Here is a 22194-nt window from a genome sequence, read left to right as displayed (position 1 = left end):
AGCAAATTTAATGCTCATAACACTTCTATGACACTCCATATATATATATAGTAGCTCTATTGAATAACCTGGGTATGGAATAAGCTATTCCATACCCGACCTAACTCGAGCCCGAGCCGACCCCGCGCCGAGCTCCCCCCACCCGTCCGGTTTTTCTCCTCGCCGGTTACCGGATGGTCACCCCCAGCTCGTAACAGATCGTGGCCACGATCTCGTCTTCCTGCGCCGCCTGCTCTCCCGTCTTGACCGGTATCGCCTGCTCTCCCGTCCTGCCCTGCGCCGCCGGCGACCGTGCCGCCCCGGCGAGCTGCACCCCTCACCGAACGACACGCACCCCCGCCCCATCCCACGCCGCCAGCTCGTTTCCGATTTTGCATACCCTGATTTTTTCCCACAGTTGTCGGTTTCCAATTAGATCGATCATTCCGCTCTGCTCCTCCCGTCGCCATCGACGGTTCCGTGCTCTGCGAGTTCGATCTGTTTTTTCCAGCCGCCGTCGACCCCTAGGAGAGCTCCTTCCGATGGCGCCGGAGTCCTGCCACCTGATCCGCTCGGCCTGCCTTCCACTCCGCATGAGCTCCCTCAGCACACGCGGGAGCTTCCATCTCTGTGCCCTTGCGCTGGACCCGTGTGGCAGCAAGGCGTCGATTGCGAGTTTCCTCACGCCCGGCGCCGGCGGCTTCCTCCTCACCTCGAGCAGTGGAACGCTTTGGAGATCCACCGGCCTAGGTACACAAGGTGCGCCTCCACCCCTGTCGTATTTTATTCCTCAAATTTTTTTCTCGATTTCTTGTATAGGTATGTACCAGGATGAGCTCGTTTTAGGTGGCCGAATGTTCAGTTCCATCATCACCTCACCATCTTATAGCAGCTCAGATATGTCCTTCATTTTTCCAGATCAGACTGACGTGGAGCAGCTCAGAAGAGTTTCAGATTTTTCGGATGAATCGCTGCTGATTCCCCCGCATGGTGCAATGTGCCATCTACCCTCACCCTTATTGGACAATTTCTATCATAGGTGCCGATGCTTTGTCCAGGTTGTAGTTCAAATTAGGTTGTTGTAAACAGTATCTGTGTGATTCTTATCCAACTTTCCCTTCTCTGTTCTTGTCAGTGTATCCTAACAAAATGTCGATCCGCAGGGTTGGTTCTCAACCGAGCAGTGGGGGGTGACGCCGCACCCGCACGCTTCCATGATTTTCAGTCCGATCACTCCCGGGTACCAATGCAGGGGCACCCTCCCTTGAGCTGCGCAATGCATGGATGAGGTTCGGTATTGGGGGCTTTACATGCTTCGAGACATAGACAAGGATGCTGAATGCGCGCCTGCAGCCAGTAGACAAGGATGCGGTCACAGGTACCCATGTATTTCAGTGTTGCTGCTCCTGCTTTAGCTGGAGACGATGGCCACGAGCTCAACTAGTTAATGGGAGGACATAATGCGCCTGTCTCTTCTCTAATCGTGCCAACTGATGTTTTAGCTAATACTGAAATTTTCATGAGGCAACCTGTTCAACTGACACTGATTAGGATTTACCAATGTTGGCATACTATCGAATCATGTGTATACCAATGTTAGATCATTGATTTACCCATTGTCGACAGCATCTACTTGTGAATCTGTATCCTAATGAACCATGCCATGAGAGAAGAGGATGTGAGCAAAATAACTATAGAAGATTGTATAAATAGAGTCAATGAAAAATAAACTTGTGCTCTGTTTATGAACACAATCATGTACCAACCTTTAGCAAAATCTACTCAATTTTTTGATTAAATTTACATGAATCGACTGTCTGTGTTGCTAGCCTGACCTTGAACGGTTGCTCTTCAGCTGGCAGCACACTCGCTCAGTCTGAAATTCTGCATCACCTTTCTAATTTACCTGCACCTCTACTTGATTTGACTCCGCAGAAAAAAAAATTCTAAGCAGGCCATTTGAGATCTGGTTGGTCTATATATTGCTTTATGATGTAATTACACACAATTTGCTGCTGTTTGACTCCTGATTCCTGAACCAAGCAATTTATTACCAATCATGGTTTTCCACTTTTCCTGTAGAGTGTTGGCTGTTGAGTACCTGTTTAGTGGCTTCAGGCCAATGTTATTGATTCTATAATGGAGATTAATCATTTTTGATACCGTCACACTAGCCCATGCAGCACACATTTAACTGAACAATCATAGCTCTGCCTAATTTAACAATAGTATACTGACAAATTTATACGCAATGCACTATTTAATAGTTACTAATTAGCTAATCATGTAAATGGTAAACAAACACACCTTTGTTCTGTACTAACACTATTGCTGAGGATCTTTGTTTCTGCAGATGTGCAGAGGAAGGAGATGAATGTGGAAGGCCACCAGGGAGGCTACCATCAATAATTGCAATGACACAACTTACATGTTTCTTTTATTTCATATCATCAGCTCTTGAAAACATTTCTTATTTGAATGTGTTCGGGAACTTCTATAGTTTGATGTGCTTAGTCCGGCCCCTCACATATCGCAAATCTGCTGCACAGTTGCAGTAAGTATCTCTATCTAAATTGTGTGCACTATCAGAGCCGTGGGCTAGTAGCCGAGCAATCAGTAGCTGTCAGCTCATCAGTTATGCTTGTATATTGTGCAGAAGGCCGGCTGCAAGGACTGCTTTGCTGGAGTTGCTTTGCCGAAGATCAGGGCCTGGAGATGTTTGCTTGCCAAAAATCTCACGCACAGGAGTGCTGTAACTGGAGGAGTTCCTTGCTTGCTTGCCGGAGATGGCAGGTGGATGGTTAAATTTAGATTAGAGGCATAGAGCGGGTGTACTCCGTACACCAAATATCAATTTGTCAATCATATACGAATGAAAACCGTAGGCTCTGGATCATAAATGCTGTATTTTGTTTTATGTGGAGGCCTATGGTGAAATCATGAATCCTAAGGTTTTTAATCAGAGACTTGCATTTTATTGTGACACCAAAGTGTTCTGTACACAAAATCTTTGTTGGCTAATTATAAACAGTCATTTTTTCCAAAAGTAAATCAATGAGCCACGTGAAGGCAGAACATGGAGTACAAACGGAAATCATTTGCTTTTGATCATAAATACTCGTATTCTAATTCGTAATGATGGCCACTTGGTAGGAACAGCGAATTCCATGGGGGTGAGACAAATTGACGGAGGCGTGCACACGAGACGAAAACTGCCGCTCGGTCCACCGGCCCACAGGCGTGGAAGTTGGCGATGGACGAGAAAAACCGGACGCCGGCGCGGGACGCTACGGAAGTGCGGATGGCTCGGGTATGGAATAACTATTCCATACCCAAGGTACTGAATAGCTGTGTCCTATATATATATATATATATATATTACCAAACAATTAAGCTAATAGCTTAATAAAATATAACATCTCAACATTACATTCCTCGAGTCTTATATTAATATTTAACAAAAGGATCTCTAGATTTTTCTTTCCATGGCAGCACAATGCAAGTTTTCTTAGCCTGCATGAGAGCGAGGGTCATAATATAACAGCAGGGCGTACGTAATAGTACGTACTCTAGCAGCAGCAGCATTATTTATACCTCAGCTCAGTCCTGCTTCACTATCATATGGAAAGCTTTGGTCTCATCTTCATCAGCAAGCTCCTTCAGAACTTTATCATCGATTTCAGTCACATGGTTTTGCAATGGATAGTCAACATAACGCCCAAAGAAGACCATTTTTGCAATCCAAGCTTTCCTCCTGTTGCTGTTGTATTTATCTTCCTCCCATGTCCCAGACGCCACAAGAAGGTAGACATACACCATTCTCTCCTGGCCAGGCCGGAATGCCCTTGCTATTGCCTGCATTGTCTTTGAATGGTTCCACTCTGAATCCAGCATCACTAGTCTTGATGCACCGGTCAGACTGATACCCTCGGCACAGGCTGTTGTTGAAGCAAGCAGCACCTTCCTCTTTCCCTTTCTGTCGCTGTTGAATTTATCCATGACATCCGAGCGCACAGGGAGCTCTTGATCGCCTCGCAACACCAAGACTTCCTCCCCAAGACGCCATCCAAACGCAATCTCAATCAGCTTCACCAGAAAGTTTATCGGGGACACGTTGTGACAAAATATCAGCACTCTCTCCCCTCTGAATGAGGACTTGTGCAGAAGATCCATTACAAACTTTGACTTGCACCCAACATCGTAAGTCCACTTGTACTTCTCAACTCTAGCTACTTCTTCTAGGGTAAAGTAAGTGCTAGCACACTTGGTTGTTTTTATAAGCCAAGGATGGATAGAAGCAATTGTGATGAGCAGCTCAACCTCCAGTGGGTAACGGGCATCGCCTGGTACAGGCATTGTTACTTTTGCCAGCACCTCTTCCTGGATGTCGGTGGGTTTCATGAAAAGGGTATACACACGAATCCCTGGAAGATTGTTCTGTTCTGTCCCTTCAAATGAATCGATGAATCCACGAGTAAGCTTGTTTAACACAGAGATGCCATCCACCCTGTCATCGATGCTACTAGACTCGATCTTTTGTCCCACTTTTTCCACAAAAATACGCCTTGCAAGTGCTTCTTGATGTTTGCCAGTCCTTTTATGTGCTTCCCTTTCTGCTTCTGGAACTAGCGCCGTCATAACATCATTGACAAAACGAGGTCTAGCCAATGCTAAGGTGTTGAAATATTCTCCAAAGTTATTCTGGAAGACTGTACCAGACAAGAGAATTCTAAATTCAGTCTTCACCTTCATCAGTAGCTTTCTCAACTTCGATTTGTTGCTTCTTGGGTTGTGCCCTTCGTCGAGGATCAGTAGCCCAGGGTTGTTCATAAGAACTTCCGCCATGAACGCCCGATGCTGCATTTTTGAGTCTTCTTTTGTAAGCGCCAAGAAAGAAGGATATGTCATGAGGAGAATGCTTGGATCCTCATGCCACTTGCACAGTTTGTCTAGACTATCCATCATCCGCATCATTTTCCAGGATGGTTGGCGGAAGTTCTTAAAAATCACCCGCGTTTTTGAACTAAGATTCCCCATTGCTTTGCCCCTTTCATTAGAGTAGTGGAGCACATGTAAAGGAAGCGAAATGCCCCATTTCTCAAACTCTCTCCTCCATGTATGGATTGCAGCTTTTGGAGTAAGGACCAATGGTCGGCTTCTTGGGTGAACTTTCAAGTAACTGACAAGAAATGAAATCAGCAACAGTGTTTTACCCGCTCCTGGGGTATGTGCAACCACACAGCCACCTCTACTCTCTGTCGGATCATCCATTTCTTCAAGGTGTAATGATCCTGCCAAGTTTTTCCATATAAATTCAAATGCTTTTCTTTGATGAGCATGTAGCTTTGGTTCAAGATCAGTGATCGAAGCCCACACATTCCCAGATCCCTTAAATTTGGAGAATTCTGGTGCACAGATCTCAAGAAAAGAAGGGTCAAGCACATGATCATGTTGACAAAATTCACTCCGTCCAGGCCTCTCATGGTCCTTACCAGTGAACTGCAAAGAATGAAAACACGAATCCAGTCAATAATGGTTCTCCAGTAAAATAAAGGGGGAAAATGGTAGTTTGATCTCTGTTTCGAAGCTACCATTGGTGGAAAGATATCCTTTGCCTCAGTGCACACAACGTTGCACAATCTGCAGGTTAGACCAAGTTGTTCATCCAGTATGCAGTCATGGTGACAGAGTTCTCCTCTTTTTCCTAAATCAGTATCGGTCTCATGAGTGGCTTCTGAATCTGGCATCTGGGAAGTCCATATTTGTTATTGTATAACACTATAACCATAAAACAAAAGGTAGCAGATTTTCCTGTAAGGACATAAGTAATTTATGGCGAGTATGATTATCGTGGAACTATGATAGAGTTCATTGATCTATAATCCTTGTGGGCCTCGAAGAACTCATTTTGCTAGAAACCGGTCCAAATGATCAAAACCAACAAAATATTTCTATAGAGAACATATTAAAAATTTAGCTTGTGATAGGTAAATGTGTGCAAGAGAATGTAAATTAGTTCATTTTATAATCCAGTTGGGTAAGTAACAGTACATGCCAAGGACATACCAAGCAAAATATGGAGATTTACTATTACTAATTTAATCATTTTAAAGCATTATTAGGAAAAACATTATGTTAGCAAATTATGTTAACCCTTGCCTTCTGTGAACACACTAGCCTTGAGTCTTGTGCAGCATTAGTGTGAGTTATTAGGCCAGGGTCCCTCTAGTCTAGTGTTCACACTATGACCCCTTGGCTGTAGCTTAGTGTTCACACTTTGACCCCTTGGCTCTCTAGCCTATATATCTGTAATCCCCTGCTGTAATTCTCTAATCACTAGCAATACATTCACTTACACATAACACTCAAAGCTTTTCATGTAGACTACATAGAAATGCTTCCCTTTAATGTTGTTATCACCATGCTCTCTGAAATACTTTAATTTTGTACTTTGCAGTTCGAACAATACCCACCAACTTACTGATAGGGGGATTAACTCATATTGTGTACCGAAAAGTATGATTGAGTTCCTTACTGTCTATACCTCAAATTATGGACAGTAGAACAAAGATATTCATAGACAGAGAGTAAAGCAAGCATTTATATGTTCCCAAACTTAAGGTCCTTTCAGAAAACAACTAAAAAAGAAAATCATGCTTCGCAGACCTGCTTTTTCTCAAGAAGTTCTAGTGAGGTCAATGCATAGTCCATTTCTTTCCACAGTTCTTCAAACTCATCCTTCTCCTCTTGAGTATCAGTGGAAGACGGCCATGTAAAATCCTCTTTCCGATAAGCATTCCCACTACAATTCAATATCTGGACACCTATTTTAAAGTCAGAATCTCTCTCAATTTCACACTGGATATTTCCAATGCATTGGTCTATCATTTCCTTGTATTCTCTTTCACGCATGTGTCTCTTTCTTTTCCTACCCCTCTTTTGGCAGAATGCTGGTTCACTATTGCCACCTACGCTGTGAGATGAAGTAAAGGGCTTCAGTTGAAACGATAAAGGTGGACGATTGCACTTCTCCTTGTTCTTTGCAGGTGTATGTGGAATGTGAGAACCTGAGCATCTTTGCTCTGTTGTGTTCTTTTCTATTTCCACAGAGATTGGTTTTTCCTTTACAGGAAAAGAGCACTGAGTTCTTTTCATCGGGTTCTTGCACTGGCCCTCCATGGACCTTGTGTCTTCCTTGACCATGAAAGGGCTGAAAGCTGTTTGCTTCATCCCAGAATTTCCTAGCACCTCTTCATTACCTGATTCTTCCTGAACCGGTGAATCCCAACTCAAATCACTCTCTGAATTTTCATTCATAGTAGATGATGCATTGTCCTCTTTCTTCTTGTAGGTTCGATTGAAATTAGGTGCATCATAACTAGTAAAGCGGTCTGGCTGAGTTTTCAAACGCTTTGAGCGTCTCAAGTCCACACGCTCATATAAGACTTCAACATCTTGTGCACTATCCAATTCATCCATCTCAGTGGTACACCCATATTCTGTAAGGTTGTGTTTATTAACCTGAATGACTGGAACCGTTCTGATCCTTGGGCGTAAAGCTTCATCATGTGGCTTGTATGATATTATATCCATGTTCTTGCCAAAACCTGGAGGTATGCTCATGGAATCAACACTACACCACACTTGATCGCTTTTGGTAATTTGATAAATAATCCTGCCTTCTACCACCTTGATGTTGAATTCCATTCCCTTCAGGATAGACAAAACTATCAGGTGTGTAACTTCTGTGGAGAATCTTGCACTTAACAGCTTGCTTCTATTATGATGGAAGCAATCCTCTGCTGAACTCCATTGCACGCTGCGATCCTGGAGCTCCCCAGGTTGGAGCTTTTGCAAGATGAAAACATCACCTATTGTCACCACCTTGGCTATTGTACCAGCTATCACTTTTCCTTTGCTGCCAGGGCACTGGTCTTTGTAGTAAATAACAGCAAACAAGCAGAGGCACTGGTCTGTGTAATGCTTTTTCACGATTTTGATGAGTCTTGCATCACGATACAATGGTACCTATGCACACAAGAAAACAAAGCATCTGTGAGATGATGCCATACATGTGAAAGATGTAGCAAAGTGAATTTCTAAAATTATACAAATAAATAGTTAAGTGCCATACAGAAGATTTTGTTTCTCCTCTGGAACTTGCTTGCTTTACACAGACATCAGCACCTGGCCTGAGAACATGTGAGCAATCTAAGCAAGTTGCTTTTCTGGAATGTAACCGCACATAGTCCCCATCAATATTATGCTCGACAGAGGATCCACAGCAGACAAATTTCACAAAGAGACCGCCATCCCGTATCCCTATAGAATTAACTCCATGCCATGATCCGTTATGAAAGGCCTCGAATGCTGTGAGAAAAATATGAATTGTGAGTTTTGTCCTATATCTGTCAGCAATGTTTGAAAGATATCAACAATGCTAGCACAACAGAAACAACTCTGAAATATGTCACTTACGAACTGCACCGATGGGGTGGTTATGGTTGCCTGTGGATCCCTTGATCATCTTGTCAGCAATATTAATTGAATCACATGGCCACAAACTGAAGTGCCTGCTATAGACAAAAGGTTCACTATAGACCAAAAATGGAATTCTAAAGACAGTTACTAAGAATCTGAATCTCCTCAAGGCAAAGCATCTTGGTTTACTGATGGCACTGCACGTAAGAAAATGCATTCCCTTTTGTTTTCAGACACAAAGATCATGGTGGCACAAGCACCATTCCATAAGCAAATGCGTTGTTGTAGGGTTTTTTTTGGACATGTGTTGTTATAGTTATGCAAGATAACCTACAGCACCAAGCAACAATCCAAGCAAGAATACCTTTTCTGCTGACTTAATGTTTTGTCCTATGTAGACTCTACTATCCTACATCAAGGTACAACTCAACAGGGCGGTTGAATAGAAAACTATGGCAAGACCGCACAAGGATCCTGTCTATGCTAGTTAAAAAATCGATGCATTTGTGTGCAGAACAATAACAGTGCATTCAATAGACACAATGACTGTAGCTAGGAAATAAACTCTCCGACGGACAGGCGATTATTGTTCTAAGCAGAATTGCAGAAATGGGCCATTTTGCGATCGACAAAGGACTCAGTTTGGTCACTCGAGAGCAGGCAAATAAAGAAGAGATGGGGAATGCAGAAGAAGAAAACCCTAATCTCCTAGAACGAGAGATTGCATTTCCATCCATCCGAAAAAGGTAGAGCTACCTTCTGCCAACCCGAAGTCCGGGCGGACAGGAACGGCGAGTCGGGCGCGCGACAGACGGGCGGAGGAACAGCGGCGACGACGACGACGGAGGGGAAGAAGATGAGACTGCGGTGGACTGCACGGCGAAGAAATGGCCACAAGTTCACTATCAGAGTCGAGCACTCGAGTTCACCGACACACGCTGACACGCTGCCTCGATCTCCTCTTCCTTCTTAGTGTTGCAAGTTCCAACGAGCAAGCTAAATCAACATAGACCACATAATATTTAATTTTATTGACTGTAGTTATGCAAAACTCTAAGAGTCTGTTTAGTTCCCAAAAAATTTTCTACAGACATCGAATTTTCGGACACATGCTTAAATACAGTTAGAAAAAATAACTAATTAAATAAATAGTTCAACTATAAATGACGAGACGAATCTTTTAAAACTAATTAGTCCATGATTGAATATTAATTGTTAAATAACAACAAAAATGCTACAATACTCCAACCCAAAAAATTTCGCAAACTAAACACACCCTAAGCTCCTTTCCTAATGTTTAGGTTATAAATCCATTTTGCGGCATCCATTTTATTTGATTTATCTATGGAGTAATTAGTAGATTAATCTATTCTTTATGAAACTCGTTAAATTATGTGTCAAGTTGTCAAAAAAATTGACGTGCCATGGAACTTACGAAAGAGAAGAGTTCCCGTAAAAAAATTGAGTAAATGCACCAAAGGTTTACCATCTCGTAAGATGTGTTATTTAGATGTACGAACTCCAAAAATATATTTTTATTTTTAGGTGCATCAACTTATAAATTCTGCAGAGGGAACAACATTATCAGAATGGTTGATGAGCTTATAAATCCAGTAAACATGACGTGGGATGAAGATTTGGTGAGATCAATTTTCTGGTCAGTTGATGCATCAAGGATCTTACAAATCCCTATAACTAGGGGAAATGATGTTGTGGCGTGTGAAAGCATCTAGCCCCTTAATTCGAGTTTTGGTAATCAATGACAATAGTTTGTGGATTAACGATTTCATTTGAGATTATTGATCCACGGTTGAAAAAAATTTGATTATGATCGTATGGAGTTTTGGAGATGATGTGCAAAGTTTGGGCTCAAGACAAAGGTATAAATAGGGCTTTTGCATTTTACCGGTCACAAGGCGATTAGTGGATGAAAAGTGACCGAATTTGTTGGATAGATAGTCGTACTATCAAGAGGGGTTGTGTACTCATGCTTGACGGGTCTTTAGTGCCACTTTGCTCAAAATGTCTAGATGCATGCATGAGAGCTAACGTCGTTTTGAATAAGTTTGAAAAAAGATCTAAAGTTTGAGAGCTGACTGCCTAAGCGTGGACCGTCCGCACCTGGGGTGCGGACGGTCCGCCCCTGTACCAGAAAGCATGTTTGGCTCTGGGGGAATTAAAATTGGCTAGCGGATAGTCCGGCCCAGGTGGGCGGACGGTCCGCCACTCTAATCAAAAGTGTACCAGAGACATATTTTGTCTCTGGTGGAAAAGGGAGTTAAACGGCGGACGGTCCGCCCCTGGGGCGCGGACAGTCCGCCACTCATTTAAAGTTTTGTACCAGAGACGTTGCGTCTCTGGTTGGAATGAAGGCTTGAACGGCGGACGGTCCGCCGGTCATTTAACTTTTGTGCCAGAGATGTTTTTCGTCTTTGGTGGGTCAGAATCTATAACCGCGGACGGTCTGCCCCTGGGGCGCGGACGGTCCGCCAGGGCTGCAACGGCTAGTTCTGACACACAATAATTGCACTCTGACTCACTGGTTTATAACGGCAGACAGTCCGGTTTTTGAACCGCGGACGGTCCGCGATTTCGCAGAAAAGAGTGTAACGACTAGTTTTTTAGGAGATGGCTATATATATCCAATGCCCGGCCATTGGGACTCTCTCTTAGCCATTTGGACTACTTTCTTAACATTTTAGAGCTGAGCCATCCCTCTCTCACACACACTTGGTTAGAGATTGCATATTTGAGAGTGTGAGAGCATCCTAGTGCATTGCATCAAGAGTTTGAGCTTTGTGGCACTAGGGAAACTTCAAGCAAGTGTCATCGACTTGTTACTCTTGGGAGTTGCCGCTCCCTAGACGGCTTGGAGAAGTGGATTTCGTGGAGCACCTCCAAAGAGATTGTTGAGGAGCCCCGATTTCGGTTGTGAGAGGTCTTGTGCTCACCTCACCGGAGTGGTGAAGAGCAACTCTAGTGGAATCGAGGTGTGGAGCGGTTCTTTGATTCAAGCCGGCTCAAGATCAAGAGGTTCTTGATAGAGGAGTGGTTGATTCTTGGAATCCACATCAACGTGGATTAGGGGTGACCGGCAAGTCATCGATACCATGGGATAAAATCTTGTGTCAGCTCGGTTACTTCTCTTGCTCATTTCAATTCTTGCATTTACTTTGAACATTTTACTTTACTAGAGCTTGAATTGTATCTTGTCACCCTATGTTGCAAATCCAAACTAGAGATAGTGTAGTATGACATAGGGTTTTCCTTTATTACTAATTAAATTTATCTAGTGTTTGTGGTTTTAGTTTTTAAACCGCATATTCACCCCCTCTAGTCGGTGTTCTTGATCCTACAACGTGGCATTATAACATAAATGGATTATTTTCAATCCGATCAGCATATCACTGTCAAAGGGAGGAAAAATATGGGAAGAGACACTATGCCTTGCAAGCTGACCGTGTGGGAAGAAATCAAGTGTGGAAGAAATTATGGAAGCTGTAGATTCCATGGAAGATCAAGATTTTTGGATGGCGGGCTCTACACAGACTAATCCCAGGTTGGGCTATCCTTGCAAACCACCATAGAGGAAACACAGGAGGCTGCCCTCTATTCCCGAACGGAGCCGAAGATATCAAACATATACTTTTACGTGTGGAAGAGCTAAGGAGGTCTGGAGGGCCTTGGGTGTCTGGGATTTGGTTGCCCAGTCCATTGATGTCGATAGATCGAGTTCGATCATCCTAGAGGAGATAATTCGAAAAGGTGAACAAGTCTGTTCGATGGACATTGGCCTGGCGGATATCATCTTAACTAGGGGCTGGTACATCTGGTGGGAGCGTTGGCAGTTTGTTCATGGTGAAAATATTCAGAGACCCTCCAGACCGGCTCTCTCAATTGCTGCACTAACTGGAAACTATAAGCTAGCTTTCAAGGAGGGAGCAAAGGTGCGTATGGGATGGCAACAACCTCCAGAAGGCATAATTAAGGTAAATGTCGATGCATCATTTGATGAGGACGTGGGGTATAGAAGCACAGGAGTTGTAATTCGAGATGGGGGGGGGGGGGGGGTGATTGCTGCTGCACACAGTTTTGTTCCCCATGTGATAGATGCGCTTATGACTGACGCATATGCACTGAAGGAAGGTCTTTTGTTAGCACAAAACATTGGAAGCAATAGAATTGTCATCCAGCCAGATTGCATGGAAGTTGCGGAGATTATGAAGGAAGGAGGTTTTTCGGCAAATTCGTTGTCTGCCATTTATGATGAATGTATTACTCTCTGGTCATGGTTTCAGGAGATTTCTATTGAGCATTGCAGTAGAGACTTAAATGGTGTTGCGCACGAGTTGGCAAGACGAGCTTTGCAATCAAAGACAAATTGTATCTGGGACGATGAGCCCCTAGTTTCATTTGTGAGTTTGTAATAAACGATTTATCCCTCTTGAATTAATAAACCTTGCGTATCTTTGTAAAAAAACTTATAATTTGTGTCACTTAGATTCATTAATTTTGAAAAAATATATATCCATAAACTTCGAAAGTGTATTTTTTTTGTTCTAAAAATTTGTAATTTGTGTCACTTAGGTCCATAAAACTATGAAAGTGCATTTTAGGTTCATGAACTTCATCTATGAGCATTTGTGTGGCCACATACACGCCCACCAAGATGGTCTCGCTATCGTTGTCCATGAATGTCTTTCAACCCCGCATCGAGAACGACTCTGGGTAATCTAACTTCACCGAGTGATTTTTCACCACAACATCCGGTTCCACCATATCCAGCCACCCGCGCCATGGAGGACATAATATCATCTACCATGGTACACATGTTGTTGAATCTCTCAGTGACCTCCTCCACCTTTACCAAGCTATCATCCCTTCTCATCACCCATATTATAGGGTCATATCTAGATCTAAACTCCAGAACTCACTGATAGTAGTTCGTAAGCCCCTCTTTGAATTCTAATACATATCAATAACCTCCAAAATAAGTCGTTCATCTCCCCCCCTCTCTCTCTACTCTTTCTATACTCCTGATTCGAAATCGGGGATCAAATTCCACACTTCTGACGAAACTCCAGCAACGTGGGGGCACAGTGTAGATTTATGTTGGTACAATATCAGTTTATGAAGGCTAAGCGGAGGGGTATGGACCTTGATGACACAAATTACAAGTTCTAGGAATGGATTTCAAAGTTTGTGGATATAAGCGACACAAATTACAAATTTATTAACCCAGAAATGCAATTTCAAAATTGATAGATCAAAATGATACTCTATTACAAGTTGATGAACCTCTAGTGCATTTTACTCATAAATTGTACAACTTGTTATAAGTCTGCAATGAAACAAAATGGATGGTTGGTGCTATATGGTGTTTGCCACTGTGCTACATGACATGATGGTTCCAACACGAGGTATTTCCTTCCCTGAACCAGGGAAGAAGCCTTATGGTTGGAAGTTGGAAACCTAGAACTTGTCATCTTTGATACGACACAAAAAGGTGAGGCAATGGAGCAGGCTAGACTGCCACAACCTTGGTCACGCTCGGATTTGACACTAATTAGAAGTATTGAATATGAGGTAATTACAAACTAATGGTACAAATGAAGGCTAATTGACGAGAAGAATCTATTAAGCCTAATTAATTTATCGTTAGCACATAATTACTGTAGCATAATATGAACATATTATAGATAATTAAGCTTAATGGATTCATCTCGTCAATTAGCCTCCATTTATGTAATTGGTGTTGTAATTAACCTATATTTAATATTCCTAATTGATGTTCAAACATATCTCATGTAACAGAGACTAAAGTTTATTCCTCCTCCAAACACACTCTAACACTACTCACTCCGTCCATAGAAAAATACGGTTCCTCACTTTTCGATAAGTAAAACAATTCGAATTATAACTAAAATAATAAACATTTATGACACAACCATTAGATTAGTTTAGAATATATTTGTACAATAAATTTATTTAGAGACTTAAGCGCTAATATTATTCATTATAAATTTTATCAGATTTAAAATAGCTTGACCGGTACGAATTCTATAGTTGCATTCTTTTGTGAACCCAGAGAGTGCATTTTATCACATCTATTCCCGCAAGCACACGGATGGTGAGAAAAGTTTACGCAAAATACTCCCTCCGATCCCTTTATAAGTGTCGCTCGGAGGAGTAAGGCCGGGCATAACAGGACTGGTCCAAGCCAGAATGGTGAGAGTGCAAGCCATGCAAATGCCAGAATACTGAGTACAGTGTCGGTTCGGCGGGATCTTCCGACTACCACAGATCCAGTTTTCCATTTCCAAGGAAATTGCTCATGTACAACACACCATTACTGAATTACTGCTTGGTTCTCCATTTTGTCAAGGCAATCAAGAATCAATGGTGGTGTTTTTCTTGCCCTTTATCTGAAAATATGCATTACCTACCACAACCTGATTTTCCTAACCAAAGTCAATGTCATTGCAACCAAATTGGTGAGCACATTCTAGTACAAAGTGGAACTGCAAGAATAAAATGTCAACAATCTATTCATTGCTCAACAATGGTGATTTCAATCAACAGCAAGTTTCAATGGGAATGCAACCACCCCTAAGTACATTTTCTTTCCCTTGACCTGATTCCTCTAAACTACAGATCCTACCAGCATAAAACAATTCAATTTGTGAATTGCCATGTTTACAGGAAGAATGAATACAGTGTGGAAATAAATTACCTAGTAAAAAAAACTTTTGTAACTCATCTGTTTTTCAACTCTATCTGCAACGAAATAGTTCGGAATGAAATATACCATATTACTAGCAATGAAGCCTTTACCACCACTGATGCACAAGAACGCCACTCTCCCGCAGTGAACTGAAAAGGTTCAGGCACTCCTCATACGTGTTGTCATACTTGGGTGACCGCTCACCAGGGCAGCACTTTTGCCACCGGTTGTAGTGGCACTCCAGGAACAGTTCGTCGACCAAGCAGATGGCACCTGTATCGAACAGCCTAGGGATCAGATCGAACTCTGTACCCTCCACATCCATCTTCATGACCACATAGTCCTGCTCCGTCACCGTCTGCCTCAGCCACTGGGCAAAATCAAACGCTGGGACACTCGTGACCTCACCGGACATCTGGTTCCCGGCTGCGGGGCGGATGCGGCCCATGCCACGGCCATTGGCCTTGGCCTCATCCTCCTTTCCAGGGTCACCATTGATCTCGAATTTGAGCGTCTCATTCTTGACCCAGGCTGCATATGGAAGCAACGTGACACCCTTCTTGGCAGCATACTCGGAGTGGAACGCGGGGTCGGCCTCAATGGCGTACACCTGGAAGGTATGGTTCTGCTTGGGGTAGTGCTTGCGGAACCAGCTGCCGATACTGGAGCCGTAGCTGCGGGCACCAACATCAATATACACATAGCGGCGCTTGAAGCTAATATCGGCGCGCGCGGGGAGGTACTTGATGTTGTTGATGTTTCTCTTGAGCGTGATCCATGGCTTGAGAGGCTCCTCCTGGATGAGTGGCTCGGCGTGCGTGAGGAGGTGGCGCTTGTGATCCCCAATTGAGCAGTTGTTAGCTGATGATGATGAGTCTTGTGGAAGACTAGTTCCCGGAGGGTGGAAGCTGCGTCCTGGGCGTTGATCTCGCGAGATCGGAGCAGGCGGAGGGACGGCAGGAGCAGCTGAAGCGAGTGGAGGCTGTATGCGTCGGCGGCGCTGGACGTGTGGATGACGAGATGGGCCTGTGGCTTTAAGATCCTTGCGGCCTCGGCGGCGAGGTCGGCGGGGCGCTTGGTGGAGTCGAGAGCGCGGCCGGCGAAGAGGAAGTCGACGGTGTCGGAGTCGAAGGGCAGGCGGCGGTGGTCGCCGGCGACGACGAGCGGCGGAGATGAGCTGCTCTGGACAGCGACGGCGGCGGCGACGCCGAGCCCCCGCATGGCGAGCGCCTGGTGCACGCCGCCGAGGCAGACGGCGCGAGGATACCTTGCGCGAGCAGGGCTGCGTGGTAGTCGACGGCCCTGCGCCAGGCCTCCGGGGCCGGGTAGAGCTGCCAGGCGTTGGTGGCGGCGGAGACGGCGAGGAAGGCACCGTAGAGGAGGCGGAGCGCGAGGGCGGAGACGGCGAGGAAGGCACCGTAGAGGAGCGCGCGCTTGAGGAGGGCCCGCATGATGTGGGCGGATCTGGAGATCTAGCGGGAGGAGGTGTGGTCAGGTTAAAATATCTGACCGGTTAGCGGTAACCGTCGGCCTCCGGTTCCGGTTTACCGGACCGGTTTGACCGGTTACTGGTAGAAACCGGTCAAATTCAATTTTGAATTCAAAAAACTCAGTTCAACCGGTTCGTACCGGTATACCGACCGGTTAGACCGGTTTACCAGCCGGTTTGACCGGTTTGAATTCAAATCCAAATTTAAAATCGCATGTGTAACTGGTTTGGACCGGTATACCGGCCGGTTTGACCGGTTTACCGGCCGGTTTATCAAGTGGACCTTAATGGGCCGTCTCATTTTTTTCTTTTTTTGTTTTAACTTTAAATGCCCGAAAAGTATGTTAAACGAACGATTTTTTGAGAAAATTTGACACCATTAGATTCGTCGCACCCTGAAGTATTTTTAGAAATTTTTTAGGAATTTTTCATTTTTTTAATTCAAATTTGAATTTTGAATTTGGGCCGGTTTGGTACCGGCCCAAACCGGAACCGGTCCGGACCGGTTTAACCGGGAACCGGTCTAGTTTGACCGGTTACCGGTTAAACTAGATGTCTGGTCGCGTCGCCGTCAGGTACAGGAGAGAGCCGATTATGCTTTTGTATTTCTTCTGGTCCACCGTCTCGCCGTCCAAGTCCTCATCAAGCGCCGTAGATGTGCTGATCAGAGTCGGCTGAAGAGACAAGTCACTCATATCGAACTTCCGCAGCAAGTCTCTAGTGTACTTGGCTTGATGGACAAAAATGTCCTGAGGAGTTTGCTTGATCTACAGCCCTGTGCAAAGCTTTTCCCCTCAAGAACAAAGTAGTTGCTTTCTTTCTCTTTTTTTTTGGGAACTGCTTTCTTTCTCTTTCATTTTGCCTGCCTGGACGGACTCTGTGAATTCTTGTGATAGGCTGATAGCAACAGAAAACAATCGTTCGCTGTCTTTTATAATTTATTATTAACGCTTTCAGAAAGAAAGACCGGCGAAACCTGTGCGTGTGCAAGATGATGAAGCCTTATATATATATATATATATATATATATATATATATATATACTAGCAAACATATGCCTACAGGAACTATATAAATATGTTAATTACTATATAAAAAATATATACTATACACTGTATATTTTATAATAATGTAATGATGAAGATGGAGCCTTCTATTCAAATTCAAAAAATAAAACAAAATAAAATAAAAGAAGATTACGAAGCCCAGCTCATACGGCGGCAATGTGACATCCAGTAGACGGCCCATTTGTTTTTTTATCCCAACGGCCCATTTTCGCATCTGCACAGTACTCGGGCCGATTTCGCTGAGGCCCATCATAAAGGGAGAGGTTTCATCTTGCAGGGGAAGTTGAAGGCGGAGGACGAAAAGAAGAAAAGGGCAAGGAAGGGGGGGGGGCGCAGCGGCATCGGCATCTCCATCTCCATCTCCATCTCCATCTCGCCGGCGGAGCCCTCCTCTCCTCTCCTCTCCTCATAGCCAGCCTGCCAGCCAGCCATCCCAAGCAAACCCAAATCCAACAACTACTAGCAGCAAGCGCCGACCATGGGGCAGGGCACTCCTGGGGGCATGGGAAAGCAGGGTGGAGCCGGCGACCGCAAGCCCGGGGACGCCGACAAGAAGGACAAGAAGTTCGAGCCGCCCGCTGCCCCCTCCCGCGTCGGCCGCAAGCAGCGCAAGCAGAAGGGCGCCGAGGCCGCCGCGCGCCTCCCCAACGTCGCGCCGCTCTCCAAGTGCCGCCTCCGCCTCCTCAAGCTCGACCGGGTCAAGGACTACCTCCTCATGGAGGAGGAGTTCGTCGCCGCGCAGGAGCGTCTCCGCCCGCAGGAGGACAAGGCCGAGGAGGACCGATCCAAGGTCGACGACCTCCGCGGCACGCCCATGAGCGTCGGATCCCTCGAGGAGATCATCGACGAGAGCCACGCCATCGTATCCTCCTCCGTCGGACCCGAGTACTACGTCGGCATCCTCTCCTTCGTCGACAAGGACCAGCTCGAGCCGGGATGCTCCATACTCATGCACAACAAGGTTCGTTCGTTTCTAGGGCGGACCGGATCTGCCACTCGCTGCTATCCGCTAACCCCCTCCTCCTCCTCGATCTAAATAGCCCCGATCTACTACTTACCTGCTCCTGCTCACTGGTAATTTTATTTGAAGGCGATTGAAGGGTGCTCGCTATCTCTGAGGTTGGTTGTTAGGGTTCGGGATTGTTGTCCAGTTGGTGGGGAATTTCTGGCTATCCTTTTGTTCTATGGGCTAGTTAATTAATCAAGGTTTTCACATAGATTTGATTAAGCCAACCATGAAGCTGGCATTTATCTCTATGGGCCCATTCCTGATTGTTCAGATTCACATGTCCCAGTGCCCATTCCATTGTCTCCCCTGTTTATTTCTGCGTGGTGATTGCCTTAGGATTCATACTGTATGCGATGTCGAGGCTGCGCTGCCTTCATTTTCAACCATTATACATGTGTTCGTTTTAGTTCCCTTTGTAGGCACTCTTTCCTTATGCACACACTTGTGCTCAATGGATGCTTCCATATATAATAATTGTTTTGCTGTGCATGAATTAGTGGATCCTTTACAACTGCTAAGTTAATGGGTCAGTTCACTCACTCAAATATTTCCTTCTTCAGGTTCTGTCTGTGGTTGGGATATTGCAAGATGAAGTTGATCCCATGGTATCTGTGATGAAAGTTGAGAAAGCTCCTCTGGAGTCTTATGCTGACATTGGTGGGTTAGACGCTCAGATTCAAGAAATTAAAGAGGCAGTTGAGCTTCCATTGACTCATCCTGAGCTGTATGAAGACATTGGGATCAGGCCTCCCAAGGGAGTCATATTGTATGGAGAGCCTGGAACAGGGAAAACTCTACTTGCCAAGGTCAGTGTTCTGGCTTGCAAGCATAGTAGTTATCAATAGCAGTTGCTGGCTTGAATCCTCCATGATATCTGCCTTGTCCAGGATTCTCCAATTTATGCCCTGTTTTTTTTGCTTTCTACTTTTCAAAAAAGCATATATTCGGGTGGTGATTACTTGAAATCGCCTCTGCAGGCTGTCGCTAACTCAACATCTGCAACTTTCTTGCGTGTCGTTGGAAGTGAGCTTATTCAAAAGTACCTTGGTGACGGTCCCAAGCTAGTCAGAGAACTTTTCAGGGTGGCTGATGAGCTTTCTCCCTCAATAGTCTTTATTGATGAGATTGATGCAGTTGGAACAAAGAGATATGATGCTCATTCAGGAGGAGAACGTGAGATTCAAAGAACTATGTTGGAGCTGCTGAATCAGCTAGATGGTTTTGACTCACGTGGAGATGTTAAAGTTATTCTAGCAACAAACCGCATTGAAACTCTTGATCCAGCTTTGCTTCGGCCAGGTCGTATAGACCGGAAGATTGAATTTCCTCTGCCAGATATTAAAACTAGGCGTCGCATCTTCCAGGTACTGTGCCATTTGTAAATGATAAACTTTACATTACTGGAATGGGAATCCAGCTAGTGCTTAGGGAGGTTGTAAATTGTGCAGATACACACCTCAAAAATGACGTTAGCCGATGATGTGAACTTGGAAGAATTCGTGATGACAAAGGATGAGTTCTCGGGGGCTGATATCAAGGCTATTTGTACGGAAGCTGGGTTGCTAGCATTGCGAGAACGTAGAATGAAGGTAAGAACTCGGGATTTATCACTACTTCAGTCAGATTAAAACATTTTGGATGAATACAAATTTTCAGAAAATTCAACCTCTCATTTGCTATAAATGGAAATGCTACTTGGGTGGATTTAACTTAGTTGCTGCTGTCTCCATACTACTGGTAGTGCGGCTCTTTTTATCTATTTCATATGATGGAAAGATCTAGTGTCCTAAATCCAATAGATCCACACATTCAACTACAAATCAATGTGGCTTGGAACAGATCTTAAAACATGTTGTAAACTACAAGATTTACCTGTTTGAGCTGTTGTAAGTGGCAATATATGAACAAATACTGAAAGCCTGGAACATAGTACTTGTGTCAAACTATGCGCTGTCTGTAAATTGATAAAGTTGTTTGTTGAATGTAAAGTGCCTTTTGGCTTTCTTCTTGAGTATTTTGGGTCTTCCTAGTTTTGCTAGGTGCCTTGTGCAACCTGATCATAAATTTTGCATATACTCCCTCCATATTGTAAAGGAAGTCGTTTTGAGTTTGTCTTGAGTCAAACATTTTAAACTTTGATTATAAATAAATTCTTTTAGATGGAGTTTGAAAATATAAAAGCGATGTAAGTAGATTCATCTTGAAATGTAGTTTTGTAAAAGTATATATTGAGTATATTTTATAAATTTTTTATAGCATAAAGATAGTGGTCAAAGTTATTTTTGGAGACCGTGTCCATGTCCGAAACAACTTCTTTTACAATACGGAGGGAGTATTGCTTACATGGTTTCAATTTGACAGTCTTATGCTGTGCTGTTGCTTCTTGCTGGTGGAAATATCTGAACATGTACTGAAACCAATATACTGTTTTCTGACTTCGTTTGGTGTAACTTTGTGAACTGACTGAATTTGTAAAGTAGTTATCTGTTAGCGGTAGCTGTTGTTTGGCTTCCTCCCTCAGAGCATAGGCAGATGTGTCATGCTCATTGCATTCTAGTGTTTGTTTTACCTAATGTGTCTGGCTGCTTGAACATAGTATCATTTGGCATTGCTGATGTGTTGTTTTCCGGTCCTCAGGTGACCCATGCGGATTTCAAGAAGGCCAAGGAGAAGGTGATGTACAAGAAAAAGGAAGGCGTCCCAGATGGTCTCTACATGTGATCCCGTCATTGTCAGGACAAGCTATCTTTATTGTAGTAGCACTTTCTCTTCATCATGGGAGATATGTGGGCTTGTTTGTCATAGTACTTGTCGCACTCAGTTTGGAAAACATGTATTATCCTTCGATTTATTTGAAGTAAGAAAATTCCCTTTGAGCGGATGCTGGAACGCTGTGTAGGCAAGGCTTGCGCTGCAGCATACAGCTTTTAATTCTCTTGGCCGCAATGAACATTCACTATCGTGTTCCCCATGTCGGTGTCCTCGCCCGGCGGTTCAGCACTAACTAGTAAAGTGTTGCGTGATCTCTCTTACTGAATGGTTGATGCAAGAGACAACATAGTAACGCACGGTTTATCTTGATTTCGGCCGTGGGGTTGTACGTCCAGCAAGGGAGTGTGCGAGGATATTGTATTATCTTGCACCAGGGGTGCATGTAGTAGGGGTACAAGCGAGGCGAAAGAAGGAGAGAAGCTTTTCTGCTAAAGGAGAAATTGATTGAGGTGAGTGCCAATATCGGGCTCAGAAGAGCGTGTGTGCTCTTGTGAGTTGTGCTAAGTGTGGAGAACAGCCCAGATGGAGAAGACAGAGACCGCCTCCCCTTTTTATAGACAAGGATGGGCGTTACAGGAGGGGGGAGAAGTCGTCGTTCTTCCCCGAATCGGGGGCGTACAGTGGCTAGTTACTGTGGAAAGTACACTGTACCGCACTGGAGAGTGAGGCGCCG

At 44.3% G+C, this 22194-nt stretch overlaps 2 protein-coding genes, 1 long non-coding RNA gene and 1 pseudogene across 5 annotated transcripts; 2 read left to right on the top strand and 2 right to left on the bottom strand.

Moving 5' to 3' along the window:
- Positions 1 to 148: 148 nt before the first annotated feature.
- On the top strand, positions 149 to 2965 carry LOC120662253. 2 transcript variants are annotated; one of them, XR_005670219.1, is made up of 4 exons: positions 149 to 738; positions 898 to 1037; positions 1143 to 2533; positions 2636 to 2965. It is a non-coding gene; the product is annotated as an uncharacterized LOC120662253 (long non-coding RNA). The 2 variants fall into 2 exon arrangements; XR_005670218.1 differs by having other exon boundaries at positions 181 to 738; positions 898 to 2533.
- Positions 2966 to 3368: 403 nt separating this feature from the next.
- On the bottom strand, positions 3369 to 9434 carry LOC120662251 (SNF2 domain-containing protein CLASSY 1-like). Of its 2 annotated transcripts, none has more exons than XM_039941421.1 (6): positions 9217 to 9434; positions 8458 to 8555; positions 8114 to 8349; positions 6646 to 8007; positions 5571 to 5726; positions 3369 to 5478 (listed from the first exon to the last, which is right to left on the bottom strand). In XM_039941421.1, exons 2-6 carry the CDS (start codon positions 8504 to 8506, stop codon positions 3580 to 3582), a joined length of 3702 nt encoding a protein of 1233 aa, XP_039797355.1. In that variant the 5' UTR covers positions 8507 to 8555; positions 9217 to 9434; the 3' UTR covers positions 3369 to 3579. The 2 variants fall into 2 exon arrangements, with proteins under 2 accessions (XP_039797355.1, XP_039797354.1); XM_039941420.1 differs by having other exon boundaries at positions 8458 to 8552.
- Positions 9435 to 14982: 5548 nt separating this feature from the next.
- Positions 14983 to 16650, bottom strand: LOC120662250 (annotated as a pseudogene).
- A 1390-nt stretch (positions 16651 to 18040) lies between these two features.
- Positions 18041 to 21692, top strand: LOC120662249 (26S proteasome regulatory subunit 4 homolog). The gene is made up of 5 exons (XM_039941419.1): positions 18041 to 18701; positions 19310 to 19555; positions 19727 to 20113; positions 20198 to 20338; positions 21387 to 21692. Exons 1-5 carry the CDS (start codon positions 18219 to 18221, stop codon positions 21468 to 21470), a joined length of 1341 nt encoding a protein of 446 aa, XP_039797353.1. The 5' UTR covers positions 18041 to 18218; the 3' UTR covers positions 21471 to 21692.
- Positions 21693 to 22194: the final 502 nt, after the last annotated feature.

The sequence above is a fragment of the Panicum virgatum genome, chromosome 2N (genome assembly GCF_016808335.1).
Source record: "Panicum virgatum strain AP13 chromosome 2N, P.virgatum_v5, whole genome shotgun sequence".
In the NCBI taxonomy this organism is placed as follows: domain Eukaryota; kingdom Viridiplantae; phylum Streptophyta; class Magnoliopsida; order Poales; family Poaceae; genus Panicum; species Panicum virgatum.
The sequence above is the reverse complement of the archived record's forward strand: the minus strand, read 5'-3'. Positions and strand labels throughout refer to the sequence as shown.